Source organism: Castor canadensis, chromosome X (assembly GCF_047511655.1).
Source record: "Castor canadensis chromosome X, mCasCan1.hap1v2, whole genome shotgun sequence".
In the NCBI taxonomy this organism is placed as follows: Eukaryota; Metazoa; Chordata; class Mammalia; order Rodentia; family Castoridae; genus Castor; species Castor canadensis.
Window position 1 is genome coordinate 84502330 of NC_133405.1, and position 19006 is coordinate 84521335.

The 19006-nt window shown below is 37.7% G+C and overlaps 1 protein-coding gene across 1 annotated transcript in view; it reads left to right on the forward strand.

Annotated features, from left to right (window-relative positions):
* The window catches only part of Ophn1 (oligophrenin 1), a 297092-nt gene that overhangs the window by 213032 nt on the left and 65054 nt on the right, over positions 1 to 19006 (forward strand). Inside the window, exon 16 of the mRNA XM_074062757.1 lies at positions 15443 to 15527. Coding sequence (XP_073918858.1) covers positions 15443 to 15527 — 85 coding nt within the window. The remainder of the gene's footprint in view (positions 1 to 15442; positions 15528 to 19006) is intronic.

The following is a 19006-nucleotide window of genomic DNA, read 5'->3' on the forward strand; positions in this document are numbered from 1 at the left end:
ACTTTGTAATATATCTTGAAGTCAGGTATTGTGATACCTCCAGCATTGCTCTTTTTGCTGAGTATTGCCTTGGCTATTCGCAGTCTCTTGTACTTCCAAATGAACTTTAGGGTAGATTTTTCAATCTCTGTGATGAAAGTCATTGGGATTTTGATGGGAATTGCATTAAACATGTAGATTGCTTTCGGTAGTATAGCCATTTTTACTATGTTGATTCTACCAATCCATGAGCACGGGAGATCTTTCCATCTTCTGTAGTCTTCCTCGATCTCTTTCTTCAGGAGTTTGTAATTCTCCTTGTAGAGGTCATTCACATCTTTTGTTAAATTTACTCCTAGGTATTTGATTTTTTTTGAGGCTATTGTGAATGGAATTGTTTCCTTATATTCCTTCTCAGTTTGTTCATTGTTGGTGTATAGAAAAGGTAATGATTTTTGTAGGTTGATTTTGTATCCTGCCACCTTACTATAGCTGTTTATGGTGTATAAGAGTTTTTGGGTGGAGTTTTTTGGGTCTTTAAGGTATAGGATCATATTGTCTGCAAGTAAGGATATTTTGACAGTTTCTTTACCTATTTGTATTCCTTTTATTTCCTCTTCTTGCCTAATTGCTCTGGCTAGGAATTCCAGGTCTATGTTGAATAGGAGTGGGGAGAGTGGGCATCCTTGTCTCGTTCCTGATTTTAGGGGGAATGGTTTCAGTTTTTCACTGTTAAGTACGATGTTGGCTGTAGGTTTGTCCTATATAGCCTTTACAATGTTGAGGTACATTCCTTCCATTCCTAGTTTTCTTAGAGCTTTTATCATGAAGTGGTGCTGGATCTTGTCGAGGGCTTTTTCTGCATCTATTGAGATGATCAAGTGGTTTTGTCTTTGCTTTTATTACTGTGCTGTATTACATTTATAGATTTGCATATGTTGAACCACCCCTGCATCCCTGGGATGAAGCCAACTTGGTCATGGTGAAGGCATTTTTAAATGCCTCCATTTTAAAATATCTTACGATATAGACACTTGATTTTTAAAAATACTGTGTAATAGACTTAAGAATGTTCATAGAAGTGGCATTTTAGTGAAAAATTGAAGAAATGTGGATATCCATTAGCATGTAGTAAATCCATTCAATGAAATATTACACAATAATAAAAACAAATGAACTATTACAAGAGTTGGTAAGTTTTTCTGTAAGGAGCCAGAAAGTAAATAGCTTAGGCTTTGATACCACATACTCTCTGTTTTACCTGCTCATTTCTTCCACTGTAGTGCAAAAATAGCCATTGATAATATGCAAATCAATGAAAGTGTCTGTGTTCTAATAAAACTTTTATTTATAAAAATAGAAACAGACCTGTTTTGTCCCAAGGGTGGTAATATGCCAGCCCTGAACTAAAGTAGGCTATATTAAAACATACATGTACTGGTAAGAGTTCTCATTGCTGTGATAAAATATCTGTCAGAAACAATAAGGGAGGAAGGATTTATATTAACTCATGGTTTCAGAGGTTTCAGTCGTAGTCCTTAGCTCCATTGATTTTTGTGCCTCTGGTGAGACAGAACATCATGGTGAGAGAAGTGTGTAGCAGAGGTTATTCACTTCATGGCAGACAGGAGGCAGAGAGAGAGAGAGCAGAAGGGACTTCGGACTATGTATAACCTTCAAAAGCACACCCCTACTTCCTCCAGGTAGGTTCTACCTCCTGAAGTTTCCACCCCCTCCCCCAATAGCTCCACCAACTGGGGACCAAGTCCTGAACATATGAGCTTGTGACATTTCATATTCAAGTCATAACAATATATAAGTTTCATAAACATAATTTGACTAAATGAAGTAAGTTATATAAGGATTCATACATTTTATTACCATTTGGATAAAATTTACAGTCCTGAAAAACAATATAATGTTTACAGATATGTGTGTGTATGTGTGCATGTGTGGGAATGATAAACATTGAATTCCCATAATGATTGGTAATGGTTATCTTTGGGGTTCCCAGACAGGGCCAATTTAATTACAATATGTAAAAAATGATGTAAAGGAAAGATAATACTAAGATATGATTAGTACATGTGTGTTTGCTATCCATTTTTTTCCTTTTTGCCTGTATGTTTGAAATATTTTACAAATTACAAAACCACCACTATATAAGCCTTCAGGCTGAATCTAACTCAGATGCCGTCACTTTACCACCTCTGCTCTTTATGCAGACGAAAATTCTACAAATAGCATAGTAGATACTGATGAGCTTTTATGTCAAGAGGTTTGAATACTCCACACATATTTTAGGCTTTTAATGCAATAGCAGTTCCTGATGGGCGATCTGAATTTTAACCAAGATGTAAACTGGTTTCCATCACCTGTATTTCTTTATTTCTCCTTTTAAAATCATTGCATAACTTCTTGACAATATATATACTTTACAATTACTTTTTTTGACCTTGTTATCTAGCATATTTCATAGTAACTTTTTATTACCCCCATGGTTTCATGGACTCATATACAGACTGAGCTTGTTCTAATTAGATCTAATTATTTCATAATCCAGTTGCCCACTTGTACTCATTATGGAAGTCTTTTTTCAGGCTTGCCTCTGGCCATTCCAACACTATGTTTGAAAACCTGGAAATCATTGTGCCTTTCTAGTAATATGGTGTTCCATAATCATTGTTTTTCTTTTGCCAAGATCAAGGCTGGCATGCTTTTCTGTTGACCTTGAACTCAGTTATGGGTCATGAAATCCATATATTGAGTTCCATGAAGGTAAAAATTTTATCTATAATATATTCTTATCAACTTGAAACAATGCTTAGCACAAAATAGCTACTTAATCTGTGTGGAAGGGAGGAAGAGAAGGAAGGGGAAGAAGGAAGGAAGGAAGGAATAAATGATTCCTTTCTGAGGACTTAGTTTTACTATGGTTTCTCGTGGATGTAAGGTTATCCTAAAGGCAGCTTTCGATAACATAGTGGTATTGAGAAACTTCCAGAATTCTGAGTTTGCGATTAATTAATTTGAAGTTTCACCCCAGGTTATTTCTTTAATTATAATTTGGTTTTTGTGTTTCCAATGCTTCCTTTTTTACTTTTTACATAAACCTTAACATTTAAATGCCAACTTGTGGTTACTGTTCTTAACTGAAATGTTTGTGTGACTGTGCAAACTTTCTTCACATTTAATTCTTTTTTTATTACTGTTGTGCTGGGTGGGGGTACATTGGAGTATTTGCAAAAGTTCTTACAATGTATCAAATATATTATACTTGAATTCACCCCTTCCACCTGATTCCTGGAACAGTTTCAACAGGTATTGTTTTTGCATTTTCATATATGTGTACACATTATTTGTACCACCTCCCCCCCTTCCTGTGTCCCCTTCCCCCTCCCACACCTCTGGGCAGAAGGAAATACAAATCAAAACCACACTAAATTCCACCTCACTCCTGTTAGAATAGCTATCATCAAGAATGCCACCAACAACAAATGTTGACAAGGATTTGGGGGAAAAAGGAACCCTCATACCCTGCTGGCAGGAATGTTAGCTAGTACAACCACTTTGGAAAACAATATGGAGGGTCCTTTAAAAACTAAACATAGATCTGCCATGCAATCCAGCAATACCACTCCTAGGGATATACCCGAAGGAATGTGACTCAGGTTACTACAAAGGCACCTCCACACCCATGTTTATTACAGCACTGTTCACAATGGCCAACCTATGGAAACAGCCAAAATGCCCCACTACCAAGGAATGGATTAAGAAAATTAAGAAATTTTGTCATTCACAGGTAAAGGATGGAACCAGAGAACATCATCTTAAGCGAAGTTAGTCAGGCTCAGAAGGCCAAAAGCTACATGTTCTCCCTCATATGCAGATTATAAACCTAAAATATATGCAGTAATATTATTGGACATGTGTTACACACTAAGGGGAGACCGTGCATGGGAGGGATAGGGCAAGGGAAGGAAACCAAAAACTTGAATGTGGTTGATGTGCTCACTATATAGGAATGAATATAGTAACCTTAAACTGGCAGAGACCACTATGGGAAGGGGATTAGGGAGGAGGGAAGAGGTCTGGTAGAGAATAACCAATTTGGGTTGTAATACATATATGCAGGGAAACAACACAAGGAATCTCCCCGTATAGCTATCTTTATCTCAGACTAGCAAAAACACCATGTTTTTCTTGTTATCTTTTATGTTTTTTCTTCTACAAAATCATATTTATTTCTTTTATCTGTGCTGTTGTCATTGCAGTGTCAATTTTGGTACGTCACTCTGTGTTCATTGTCCATTATGCTACAACGTGCCTAGTCAGTTGAGTTCCCCAAAGATATAAAAAGAAAGTTGTATCTCTTCCTAAACAAGTCCTGAAAATGAATCACACATATGTATTGAGGGTCTCTAAATCCACCTGCAGGTTTTGTGATTAGAAGGAGCCACAGGACTTAGTATATAGTCATACTTGTGGCTTTGATTTATTGTAGTCAAAAGATACAAGCAAAATTAGCAAAGAGAAAAAGGTGCATGGATAAAATCCAGAGGAAATTAGACACAGGGTTCCAGGAGTCCTCTCCCAATGGAGTCACACAGGACACGCTTAATTCCTCAGTATTGATTGCGGTAACGTGTAAAATCTACCAGGGGAGATCATAAGAGATTGATTGTCTAAGGTGCCCAGGACATACCAAAATTTCAGACCCTCCTCAAATGAAAGCAGGTATTCAGCATAACCCTCGTTGTTGGTCTACACAGTTAGGTACAGTGAGCTGCTTTGTCAGTTCAAGGAATATTGGGGACCCTCCCCAAATCCAAAGTTCCCAGACTTCAACCAAGTACCCACATTGAAAGCAGACCTTTCTAGGAAGAATCATCTCAGTCCTGCTTTGTTAACTTCATTCTGCACACTACATGAATACATTTTTTCATGGCTTCCCCTAGGTAGCCACACTAAAATTTTCATAAAGTGAATAAATAACAAGTAATGTTGTCATTTTATTACTCTATCCAAGGCCATTTTGCTATGTTGTCAAATTTTAGCTCTGGGAATTATCAATTAGCTTTCAGCAGCTGAAAATATAGGTGATCCTTTGCAATTGGGCTACCTTGCTTTTCCCTTTTAGATACTCATAGTATGACTCTGGCAATGGTTCATGCCCTGCCCTTTCTAGTAATCACTATCTCCTCACTCAGCCTCAGTTATCTCGACTATGCATAGGCCTTTGTCATCAGAAGGCATCAATTTTCCAAAGACCAAGAAATCCATTTTTGTTTTGTTGTCACTTTGTGTCTTTTTCTGATTTTTTCCCTCCCAAATATTTTTGGTTCTATGCCTTTACCAGTAAGTATGGCTTCAAACCTTGCTCTAAAGTATGTCTCTCTTTAATGAAGATACCTTTTCCTACCTCCTGCCCCACCATGGAGGTTATTATTATTATCATATACAACATGCTTCTTTAAAAGTTTCTATTGAGTGCCAGTGTTGGGCATTTCTCCCCCCAGTCAGGTTATATACCAGAGATAGGGCATCATTCCAAAGAATATTAACATATCTTCTTGTTCTCTGCAGTATCCTTGGGGCTTCCAAAATTCTCATAAAGAGCCCAGATTTCCTTAGCAAAAGAGGTCTTTCAACTGAATCCAGGAGAGAGTATATTACATTTTTTAATTACCTATGTAAATTTACCTAGAAAGCTTATTCCATTGAGTCTTAAGATAGAAGAGGCCACAAAGCATATCCATCTCCAAATTGAGCAACTAAGCAATTTAACTTAGCCATAACAATAAGATTTTTACAGGAGAATGGATACCAAGGGAAGAGTCAAATGCTTGTCCAGGATTTTTAAAGCCATGTGTTTTTTATTTAACCATTTTTTGTTTATTGAGTCAATTTGATCATAGATTTTAATTACTGAAGATAAAGCATAGCCACAACTCAAGTGCTGTCCATAACCTGTTCTAGCAAAGCAATCACACACATATGTCTTATATCCCCAGTATTGTTACAAAGAATCCCTAGTCACTTTTTTCCACATTCCAGATGATAAGTCAAACAAAAGTGAAGACTAGGGAAATACATAAAATAAAGGTTTTTATTTGATTAGTCTTACTGAGAGTAGATGCCAGATACAGATTTTTCACATAATTTCACCATTTATAACTGTTCTTCTAGTTTTATCTTCTTTACTACAAATTATCAAGTAGGAGATGATTAATTTATCTCAGAATTTTATTTCATAAACTTTCATAGTTATTATGCTGTTTACCAGTAAAATATCTGTCCTCAAAGCCATCTGGGGGAAAAGTTTCTTTGCTTTTAACAATTAATTGCATATGTGCCCCTATTCCACTGTGTTGTATATTTTATTTTTATGGTCGTCTCCTACTTTACACTGTATATTCTTTTAAAAAGTTGACTAGTCCTTTTTCATTTATATCTATATCACACCCAGGCAAGTATGCTCTTGCAAGAATTCTCCAGGGGCCTGGAGTACTGCCACACATGTTCTATATCCTGTATCAGTACCATCTAAAACATGGACTAGGTGGTCCTAGACTTGAGTCCACTGAATAGATGCTTAACATTTGAGAAACCATGTAGGAGAATTGGGTCAGGGCTTGATGGTGGGACTTGAGGGCCCTTTACCAGGGGCCCCAGTCATCGTTCTCTGGCCCATGGCAACTCCTTGTCATCTGTGACTCTTCTGGCCTTGGCCCTTACTGTCTAATCCCTTTTGTCTCAGAAGTGCCATCTTTTCTGCCATTAAATTTTTTTGCAGTTTTCCTCTTGTCGCCCTCCCTCTTTTGGCTTTTCTTTTCTTGGCTAGAGTGTACTTCTAGTTTCTTTCAGGAGTATCCACCATTATCTGTAAGTCTCTGTCCATCTGTGTCTCTCTCTGTGTCAATTCATAGTCTATTAAAATCAAGCAATTCTTTTTTTACTATTTTATTAGCACACATTAATAGCACAATGGGGTTTCAAATTGGATATTTCCATAGATGCATTCAGTGTACTTTGAATAAGTTCATCCCTTCTATAATATTTCCTTAACCCCTCCCTCAAATCAAACGAGTCTTGCAACCCTGAAAATTGTATTTAATTATATTGTATAACTTCATTGTTCTTTATCAGATTTCAGGAAATAGCTAATTCAAAAACACTTGGACACTTTCCTTAATATCTAGTGATTTGTGAAAGTTCTTAGAATCTTACATGTATTATCTCTTATAGCCAAGCTATAATAGACCTACTGGGAAAAGCCTGGCCAAGTAAACATAAGCATCATATTTCACTGATTTTAGGATTCAACATTTTCCCACATTTATCTTCTCTTAAATTAGGATTCATTTCATAATTGATATGAGATGTGATAGTATCATTGGATTTTTTTGGTGGTTCTGGGGTTTGAACTCAGGGTCTCAGGCTGATGCCTGCAATCTGGAAGATTTATTTTCTTAATAGTACAAAGATGATGATAGAACTTACAGTTAAAGCCACCCACTTTGGAATCCATTTTCTGGCTGTTTTAGTTCCAAGATATTGAGAAACTGGAAAATGCTGCTTGCTTCCAAACCACAATCTTGGCTAAGACCTTTAATCGAGATTTTATTTTTAACATAGTCATTCCTAAAAAGCAAAAGTAATACCTTAATCATCTTATTTAAAAACATTCCCAATTGTTCCAGTGACTTTCAAATAATTCGTTTTGTTTTGTTTTACCATGTATTTGAGTTAAGATCCAAGAAAGGTCCACATGTTGCATTTGGCTAAAGTCTCAAGTTTCTTTCAATCTGTAGCTTTCCCCCTTCTTTCCATTTATTAGTGAAAATAACTGAGTTGTTTATTCTGTAGAATTTACCACATACTCCTGATTCTATCACCAAATATAGTCTATTGACTGTCTTTCATATAAATTGGTATTTTGATCTAGAGGATTGATCAGTTATAGGTTCAGTTTTTTGGCAAAAAAAATACTTTATAGGTGGTATTGTGTAAATACATTCAGTTTTAATTTTATAGATAAAGTAGGAAAATTTCCTACTTGTTTTCATTTGTCTGTTTGCTTTATTTTGTTTTTACAACATTGTTGTTAACTACATGCACTCTGTGTTCTGTCTGGGTATGTATCCTAGTTCTACAACTTAGTAGCTATATGATCTTAGGCAAGTCATTTCCCTCTGAATGCCTTTCTTCTGATTTGTAGATTGTGAATGATAGTAGTGTGTAATTCATAGTATTAGTGGAAGTAAGTAATTAAGTGTGTATAAAGCATTTGGAACTATGTCTGGCATGTAGGTGTTTAATACACTTTAACTGTTATGTCATTACATTTTTATTTCTGTATTATCTGGTTTGATACAGCCAAGGCTGCCAGTCTGCACTCCAGGGGTCACTGTTTATGTCGTAGGCTTTTTCAGTGGTGCTTGTCCTGGTGATGTGCAATGCATCATCTGTGTAGCCACGTGTGGTACTCTGGGTGTAGCCTCACACTTTTCAACTCTTCTGTGTTTTTTCAATAGCACCAAGATGTTATAAATAGTATTTAGTTTCCATGTAGATTTCCTGTTAGCAAAGTCATGTGTCACACTACCTCTTTGTTTCTGTCTCCCTCTTCCCTAAGTTTTCATGTGTATATGCTAATAGATATGTACTTTGTTGCATATACTCCCCACTGAATGATATGAAGATCTTATGTCTGTTGCTTTTTTGCACTTAACATGCCAAAAGTACACATTGATGGGGAGTTTAGGTTCTCAGCTAGATACCAACAAACAGTGAATCAAGTAGCAGCTTTTTCGGGGCACATGTAGATGTGTTCAGCAGTCTCATGCTTTTAATCTATATCTGTCCTTGAAATCTTGGCTAAGGGTACTTGGTGTTTTAAGCGATATTAGATAGCTGTGTTCAAAATGAGACCCTCCATGGGTGGTGCATAAAAACCTGGACTTCACTGATGTCAAGCATAATAGTTTCTCTGTGAACAATTTCCTTTTTCCCTCCTCCTTAGATTGTACATGGAAGAGTTGAGAAGAATAGGCCTGGATCGAAGGAAGAAGGGGACTAGTCATTTGTAAAATGTTGCTTATGTCCCTTCTAATGTATTAAAAAGCCAAGATCATTTTCACAGATGTGACACCAAAAAATTAAAGAATACAGAATTCACCTGGGCTAGATAGTGTGCCCCTGTAATTCTAACTCTTGAGGCTGAGACAGGAGAACCACAAGTTCAGGCCAGCCTGGGCTATGTAGTAAGACCTGTTTTTTTTTTTTTAAATACAAAATCCTGATCTTTAGACTCACATGCACACACATATATACACACATACCGAACTACCTAAATCATACATGACTACAATAATCCTTTTACAAGAAGTTAGCACTTGTCTTAAACCAGTAGCAGGAGTAGTTTAAGGGGTTGGTGGTTTAGATGGAATGTATCCAGAAAGGTCCAATTTCCCAGAGCCTTTGGTAAGAGCCCAAGACTTTCACAGTGATCTATTTATTCTTGCTTGCTTAATCTATTTTATTCATCAGGGTCTGGCTGGGCCACAATATGCTTGATTCTAAGGTAAGGGATGTATTTTTGTTTAGGTTTCCAGAAGGACAATTAGGTATCATTTTATATTATACACAGGATTATATTAATTCATCTATAATTTCTAAGGTCACTAAAATTTAAGTAACAGTCAAAGTTGGGGCCAGGATTATAAAGTAGACATTATAATTGTAGTATGATTCCAAAAATACATTATATTATGCTACCACTTTTACTACTAAAGTTCCCACTTGTTAGGCTTTCCCTGTTTCTTCCTATTACATCTTACCCATCATATCAAGCATAGCACAGTCTAATAGAACTTTCTGTGCTGATGGAAATGATGTCTGCTGTTCAGTGTGGAGGAATTAGGCACATGACTTTGAGTATTTGATATGTGGCTAGTTAGTATTTAATATTACTCAGTGTTAATTAGAATTTGAATCGTCATATGCAGTAATGGTGGCCATATTGGATAGCACAGGTTCCAGCATAATGACTGATCTAGAGATGATACTCAATAAGCATTTCTTGAAGGAAGGAATGACTCATGGGTTTATTTCACTAACCTTGTTCTCCTCCTTGACCTGTATACTCATGTATTAAGTTTACTCTTCACTGAGTTTCTGTTAGATATTTCTAAACTTCTCATGTCCAAAATGATCTTTCCCTCCAAGCCCAGTCTAGCCACAGACTTTTCTATTTGTTTCTTCTACTTGCTCAAGTCAAAAACTTTAGTCATCTTTGGCTTCTTTTTCTTCTTCTTGCATCTAATGCATCAGGAGGTTTTATAGGCTCTCATTTCAAATTATATCCATTTTTAGCCACCGCTACTGTTATCACCCAAATTCAAGGCCACAGTCATTCTTTTAACATGCTTATTGCAATAGTATGCTGATGAGTGTCACTTCTGTACTGCCCCTGTCACCTTCTTACTGCCTATTGTCTGCACCACAGCCAGTCTGGTACTGATAATCAAGTCAGGTCAGGCAGGCCATTTTTTTATTCAAAACTTACCAATGGTTTCCCATTTCATTCTGAGTAAAACCAAAATTTCTACCAGTGGTCCTAACCTCACATATAACAGCCCTCAACACCTTGCTATCTCTTGATAGCTTTTATTACTCACCTTCGATTATCACACTTTACTTTCACTGGTTTTCTTTTTCATTGGGGTATATAGGGAGTCCTTTTTATTTATAGATTCTGTACTGGAAAATTCTTCTCAAATTTATTTGTAACCCCCAAATCAATATAGATATATGTATTCATATGCAAAGTAGCAAACATGCATGTTTGAGCTGTCTAACATGCACACAGTTGTACAGGCGACTGCCTTCTTGTTTCGGCTCTCTTCCTTTAAGTGCACATCCTTTCATTATCTTATTTGCCACATTTCCACAATTTTGTGCTTCTTTTGTAGGTGATTTCACTATTTAAAACTGCTAGCAAGCACAGTGGTGAAGTGCACTTTCCCTTAGGGAAGTCCTAGGAGATAATGCCTTCGGGGGAAAATAAACTTCATTTGAGGCATTGAGTTACCATACTTCTGGCCAGCAGTTCAGTATTGATGAATCAGCAGTGTATATTAAATAAGGAGTCTTTAAACAGAAACACAAATGAAACAAGATTATGTCTTGATCAGAGGAGGAAAATGCTGTGACAAAAGGCTTGTGGGAATCTAACCCTGTATTTCCACTTGGCACAATGGTTCAGTGTTCACAGATTTAATGTTTATAAAATGACTTTGTCAAAGATCGCTGCCATGCATAAAGAGAATTGACTATAAATCTCACTATAAATCCATGTTTTAATAACATACAGTTCAGTGGTTTTTAGTATATTCAGAGTTAGGAAACCATCACTACTATCCCATTTCTATTTTCAGAGCTCTCCAAAGACACCTTGCACTTGATAGCAGTCATTCTGCATTCTCCCCTCCCTCTAGTCTCTGACAACCACTACTCTCTCTATCTGTATGAATTTTCCTGACCTGGAATTTCATTTCGTGTATGTAATAATACAATGTGTGGCCTTTTCTGTGTGTGTGTCTTCTATTTAGCATAGTTGTTCAAGGTTCATGCGTATTGCAGCATGTACTTGTATTTTACTCTTTTATGTGAGTATACAGCACTTTTCTTATCCATTTATCCCTTGATGAACATTTGGTTTGTCTCTACTTTTTAGCCATTGTGAGTAATGCGGCTATGAACATTTATGTATTAATTTGTTGTTATTACAGTTTGCATTGTCTATTCCTCGAACGTGGGATGCTTATGATTTTTGTATCATTATTCTCTAACCAGAGATTTTAACAAGCTTTCTTGGTGTTTTAAACGATTCTTCAGCTATTCTCTTGCACTTTCAAAGTAGACAGTTATGTCATAGGTAAATGATGATTATCTCCTTTTCCAACAGCTTTAATTTTTCTGTTTCTGATTCTTGAATAATTACATTAAGGTCACCCAGTGTCTCAGCACCCTTGCTGTTCATTAAAATCACCTAGAGAGTTTTATCAGGCCTCATCTCCAGAGATTCTGGTTTAATTGATATAGGCAGAACGTGGGTATTAGCATTTTTTAAAAGTATCTCAGATATTCCTAGAATCTAGGATTGAGAATCATTGTTTTAGACACTTTGACCCATTGATAAGTAACAGTGGTGATAACAGGTATTGTTCCTGATCTTAGAGAAAAAGCTTTCAACTTTTCCCCATTGAGTATGATGTTAGTCGTGGGCTTGTCATACATGAAATTTATTGTCTTGAGTTACATTCCATTTATGGCTTTTATAAAATCGTGAACATATGTTGAGTTTTGTCAAATGCCTTTTCTGCATCTAGTGAGATGAGCATGTGGTTTTTGTCCCTTGTTTTGTTAATATGGCATAATATTGCTTTTATTGATTTGCATATGTTGAACCATTCTTGCATCCTGAATCCCAGTTGATCGTGGTGAATAATCATTTTTATGTGAGGTTGGATTTAGTTTGCTAGTATAACTAGAATCCTAGGCTAGAGACCCAACTCCATGTCTTTCAACATATCGAGCCTAGCCACTCACCCCAATACATCAACAAGATGAGGAGTGGTGAAGGTCAGAGAAAGCAGATTTATTGATATGCCCTGCTGTAGGAAGAGGGAAAGCAAGCACTTCAGCCCATCTATGGGGTACTGACATGAACTTTAGGTTTAAATAGAGGAAGAATTGGGGAAACAGGTGAGAGGTATGCATCATAAAACAGCTCCGGGCAAAGTGTGGTCCAGTTGATTATTATTTCAGGATTGGTTAGGTAGGGCCTTGTCAAGATAAGAAAGTCATTGCTGTCTGAGGGTTTGTTTCAACTTTTTTTTTTGTAGTACTGGGGTTTGAACTCAGGGCGTACACCTTGAGCCACTCTGCTAGCTCTTTTTTGTGATGGGATTTTCAAGATAGGGTCTCCCTGCCATCCTCCTGATCCCTGCCTCCTGAATTTCTATGATTACAGGTGTGAGCCACTGGAACCTGGCTTAGTTTCAACTCTTGTCACAAGATGTTTATCCATCAGTCTTGTCATTCCTAGGTGACTGTGGGAGAGAAGGGTTCAGAGCAAAGAAGACAAATGCAAATACAGTCAGGGATACCAAGCTTTTATCCAGCATTTAGTTACCCCCTTGGACATGTGCAGGTCAGACATTTAGCAAAAGCAGTTTCTAACCTATTATAGAAGGTTGTTTGTCCTTTGGTATGCACCAGGAGAGGTTGGGGTGTTAGATGTGTGTTCCAGTTCCTTCTTTTCTTGAAGAGAAACTGAGAGCCAGAGTTTATTTCCTACTTTTTCCCTATACCAAGAACAGAATCTGAGGCAGATGCCTGTACTGCTGATTAAACTGCTTGATTTGAACCTAGGGAGCTATCTGCTGAATGTTTGCAAGTTTAAAAGTCACCTTTTTTGTGGTCTTTTTTTTTTAACTGTGCTGGGGGTGGAACCCAGGGCCCTGCACATGCTAGGCAAGCACTGTAGCACTGGGCTATATCCCCAGCACTTGGGTTTTTGAGACAGAGTTTTGCCGTATGGTGCAGGCTGACCTTAAACATGCCATTCCACTGCCTCTATCTACTGAGTGCTTGGATTATAGGGGTGTACCACCACACTTGGCTGGTCTTTTCTTTTAACACTTAAATATTTCACTCCACTCTCTTCTTGCTTGCATGGTTTCTGTAGAGAAGTTAAATGTAATCCTTATCCTTGATTTTGGGTTTCTTCCTCTGGTTTCTTTTAAGAATTTTCCTTTTGCTTTGATTTTCTTTTAAGTTTTAATATGTTGTACTTCAGAGTAAATTTCTTGTAGTATGTCCTGCTGGGTATTATCCGGGCTTCCTGCATCTGTGGTTTGGCATTTGTCATTAGATTAGGGAACTCTTAGTTGTTGCTTCAAATATCTCTTTCCTTTTTATCTATCATCTCTTGGTACTCTCATCAAATGTATATTACACCTTTCATGATTGTTCCACAGGTTTTAGATATTCTATTGTCCTTTGTCATTCTTTTTTCTCTTTAGACTTCTGTTTTAGAAGTGCCTGTCCACATTTCTTCAGGGTCTTGATTGTTTCCTCAGTTGTAGAAATGCCCTTAAAGGCATTCTTCTTCCTGTTCCAGTTGATTCCCAGCATTTTATTTTGACTCTTTCTTAGACTTTCCATCTCTCTCTTATATGAACCATTTTCTCTTTTATAGTGTCTACCTTTGTCTATTATCACCTTTATATAAACCATAGTTGTTTTAAATTACTGGGCTGATAATTCTAATGTATTCCCCATATCTGGTTCTTATGCTTGCTGTGCTTCCTTTAACAGCTTTCTATCTTTTAGTATGGCTTTTAAGTTTTTTGTGGCACGCCAGATATGGTTTAATGGGTAAAAAGAACTGAGGCACATGAGCCTTTAGTGTGAGGTTCTATGTTTATCTGGTTAGGGGTTAGTCTGTGCGTATTGTTTGCTATAGGTTATAGACATTAAATTTTCTTCTGGTTTTCTTCTTTTGTCTCCCCTTTGGTCTTCGGTAGAGACTTTGTAAGTATTGTTCTGTTCTATCTTTTAATCAAAATGGATCTTTTAATGAGAATGGACCTGTTATTGTACAAGAGTCCTGTTGTTGCGGTGCTAAGGTGTCAGCAGAGGGAAAGTGTTCTGTCAAAGTCCCATGAATGTCTTTGTCTTTTAAGAAGCTGTACCCTTGGCCTGTGACCTTCCTAAGAGCTTCTCAGTTTTATTTTACTTTCCCCCCATAGGAGAGACAAGAAAGCAGTCTGGGTCTGGAGTTGAATGTTTCTCTCCACCCAGGTCAGTTAAGTTCTGATAAAACTCTAGTAAGCTAGGAAACTGTTCAGGACAGAAGACTCTGGGCAATTTCAAAGTGACCACTTTTCTTCCACCCCTGCTAGAAGAATGGAAGCATAAAGAAATTTTCCTCAGATCTTCACCTGGTAGGATTCCTCAGGGTAAAATTAAAAACTGTGTGGGCTCCCTCCATGGGCTTGGGTCCCTCAGGAATTTTAAACTCTTAAATTCATACATGTTGGACCTCATGGATTCCAAGGAGTTTTCTGTGTGGCACTTCTGCTCCAGTGTCTTGACTCTGAGGCAGCCCACTCATGTCTTCCCTTGTGGAAGCAGCAGTTGTCTGGGCTCTATGTACAGTTGTTTTCAGTGTGCTTACTGTTTTTTTTCTTGTCCTGTGCTAGAAGAGATGAATTCCAAGCTTATTACATGCTAGACCAGAATGCAATGGAATTTTTAAAACATTAAAGACTTTTTAAAATGAATTTTTGATCTCTTGAAAACTTGAGTAACTATCTTTTAAGTGATAAAGAGGGTAAAAAGTAAGATCTTTTGGAAGATTAACTTATTTCTTATGTACTTTCTCTAATAGATCCCAAATGCCCAGGAGATGTTGATTTTCATAATAGTGACTGGGACATTAAGACAATCACCAGCTCCTTGAAATTCTACCTCAGGTATGAATTATTTGAACTGGGATGTTGCTTGTCATAGCTGATGAAATTTGGGTGGAGTTTAGAGTTAAGGTGGTTCCAGTTTCAAGAGTTTGTATAGATTGCTGAGAAAAAAAGTGTGCTAGGCACTGGTGGCTCATGCCTGTAATCCTAGCTGCTGAGATCAGGAATATCCCAATTTGAAGCCAGCTCAGACAAAAAGTTCACAAGACCCCCATCTCAACCAATAGCTTGGTGTGGTGGCTGATACCTGTCATCCCAGCTATGTAGGAGGCTGACATCCGAAGGATTTTGGTCCAGGTCAGTTGGGTAAAAAGCAAGACCCTATTTCAAAAATAACCAGAGCAAAGGGCTGGAGGCATTACTTAAATGGTAGTGTACCTGTCTTGCATGTGCAAAACCCTGAGTTGAAAAACAATACCACATATAAAAAAAGAGCAAAAAGTATTTATTTCAGAGAAGAGAGTGCATTAGAAGATTTTTTTTGCTTTTATTTATTTTTAAGACAAGGCCCCACTATAGTGGGGTTGTCCTGGAACTCACTATGTAGCCAGGCTGGACTTCTACTCATTATACTCCCACCTCATCCTCCTAAGTGCAGGGTTTACAGGAAAGCACCCCCATGCCCAGCACTAAAAGACTTTTTAAAATGTGAGGATTTAAGGCAGGGAAGCATAAAGTTTAGAACTGCTATTGAAAAAATTTTAAAATCATGCTTTTCAAATAATTGCAGTTATGCCATTGTTCGTAGATAGAATTCATGTCATGATGTCCCTGTAAAATCACAAGTTGTGATAATTCTTCATTGTTAACATATATTAGTTGATGATAACCATTTTGAGACGTAAAATTGGATTTAGGCAAAAATAATGTGTGTATGTGTGTAAAGGAGGGAAGGGAAGAGAAGGTGCTATTTATTATGTTTTAATTCATGTGATAGAAATAAAAAACAGACCAAGAAAATAGAACTATAAAATTGCTAGAGCTTAAAATAATTAAACGAAGAGGCAGAAGTAAGAATAAAAGTTAATTGACCAGAAAAATTTGGGGATTCATAGTGATGATGAATTTATTGTTCTGTTTATTGGCATAAATGTATATTATGTGAAAGATGTTTGATATGTATTTAAACCCATTCATTTACCAACTTTCCTGTCCCACAGTATGTATGCACCATTCTTTACATGCTAAAGTGTCTTCTTTTCAACTGTTGTGCTCTTTTGGCATTAAGATGGCTACTTGAAAATAACATTAATCCAAAAATAGATTAGGTCCCTGGGACTGGTGTTAAATGACCTTCTACTGTAACATCAGCTTAGAGCTTTACATAAACATGAATGCTCTTTTCAGGAAAATTTCCCCTTCATTTTCCAAAGACAGGAACTGCTATTGGAAGGTTTATTCTGTCCTAAGCATTGTGCTAGTTACTTATATTGACAATGCCATTGGTGTTTTTCTCCCAATAATTGTGTATAATATTTTACAGATGAGGAAACTGAAGTGCCCACTTCTCATTAAGTATTTTTTTCAATGTAACTGTCTCTGATTTGTAAGGCCACTGGTGCTGGGGCATCTTCTTCCCCTGTCCATATTCCTAGGGGCTATGGTCTTGGGGTCGCTTGGGCCATTTAATAAAGACAGAGCAGTCTTCATGAATCCTTTCAGAAATCTTGTGATGATGAGAATAGTGGGAGTAAGTGATTCTGTGTCTCTATCCTCCTTGAAAGGAGTCAATATTTTCAAAGGTGTGTATCTGTTAAGACCCTCCCTGCTTTACAGCATTCCCAGCACATCCTATAATTAGCAGTGTGGCCCTTTGGAAAGATGGGAAAGACCAAGCCTGAACATGTGAGTTAGTGACAACCCCAATAAGAGACTGTAATCCATGGGCCTTTAATCTTCACCAGCCAGTCAACACCCTTTATATTTCTCAAAGATGACAGTGTTCCCAGAGTGGGTCTCTCATTTGTTTCAAGTTCCTAAATCTTCCATCTCCAGCACTTCCAGAAAAGCACTCTTCCCTTTTGTCTCTCCCGAGTCTTTAACTTCTCTCATCTAACTGGTGCTTTCCTCTCAGTGTATAAATATTGTTCAGCAGCGCACATCTCTAAATCACTAACTCATCTCACATTTTCTCAGTGCCTCCTCTATGCCAAGTGTGATATTAGACCCTAGACATAGAGTTGTGGGTAGGTATGGTCTCTGACCTTAAAGAGCTTACAGCCTAGTGAGGGGGACAGACAGAAAAAACTAATCATGCACATTTAGCAAACTGTGAGAAGTGCTCTGAAGGAAGGGATAGCATGCTATGAAGGCATTTAATAAGAAGCCTGGCTCCATTCTGATTATTTAAATTTGGTTTTGAACTGTAAGTTGGAACCAATTAAAAGGGGGGTGGTTCCAGACAGAGGGAGCTATGTATGCAAAAGCCTTAATGCAGAAGGGAGGAAAACCATTCCAAGAAACTACATTAGGCCTGGCATGGTGGTTTATACCCATATTCCTCGCTGCTTTGGAGGCTGAGGCAGAAGGATTGCTGTTTGAGTCCAGTCCAGGCAGTTAGTGTGAGACCCTATCTGAAAAATAAACTAAAACCCAAAGGACTATAGGGGTATGGCTCAACTGGCAGAGCACTTGCCTAGCAAGCACAGGCCCTGAATTCAATTCCCAGTAAGCCTCCCTCTCCAGCCCCCCACATAAATAAAGAAAAGAAAAGAAAGTATGTGAGCCAGCATAGGTAGAATATTGAATGTGGAGAAAGAGGAGGATATGTAGGGGCCAGATCTTGCAGGATCTTATAGAACATTTTAAGAATTAGACTTTAGAAAGTAATGGAAATCTATTGAAAAATCATGTGGGGTTGAATGATGAGATTTGAATTTTGGGAAAAATAGTGTGGAGATGAGATTAGAGGGAGATGGTGGGAGAGGCGGAAATCAATTAGCATCATTTCTGTGGCTCCGCAAATGGTGATGCTCCTGCTTGGAGTGAGGGTGGCAATTGAGATGGGTAGAAATAAGCAGATTCAAGAGGATTAGGAAATAAAGTTGATCAGATGGACATGAGGATTGAGGAGAGGGAGATTAAAGGATGACTTCCACATTTCTGAACCATGCAGTCATATGATGGTCATATGTTTACAGATGGGGGAAACGCAATTAAGACAACCAGATTTGAGGGAGACTACAAGCTGGGTTTTGGATTTGTCAAATGTGAGTGTCTTTGAAAAACGTTGACACTCTGTTAAGCAGGCAATTGAATACTGCTGACTGAGTGGTGAGCTCTGGGCTCAAGCTAAAATCCTGGGAATCATTGACCATGTAGTTGACAATTAGGCCAGGAGCTTAGACAAGGTTGTTTAAGGCACCCTTCGCAGCCAGGCTTCTGTAGCAAGTGATAGGAATGCCCTGTCTCTACTTCATCCAACTGTAATCTGACTCACCCTCACTGCTGCACTGGAACTGCTCTTGCCAAGGTCACAA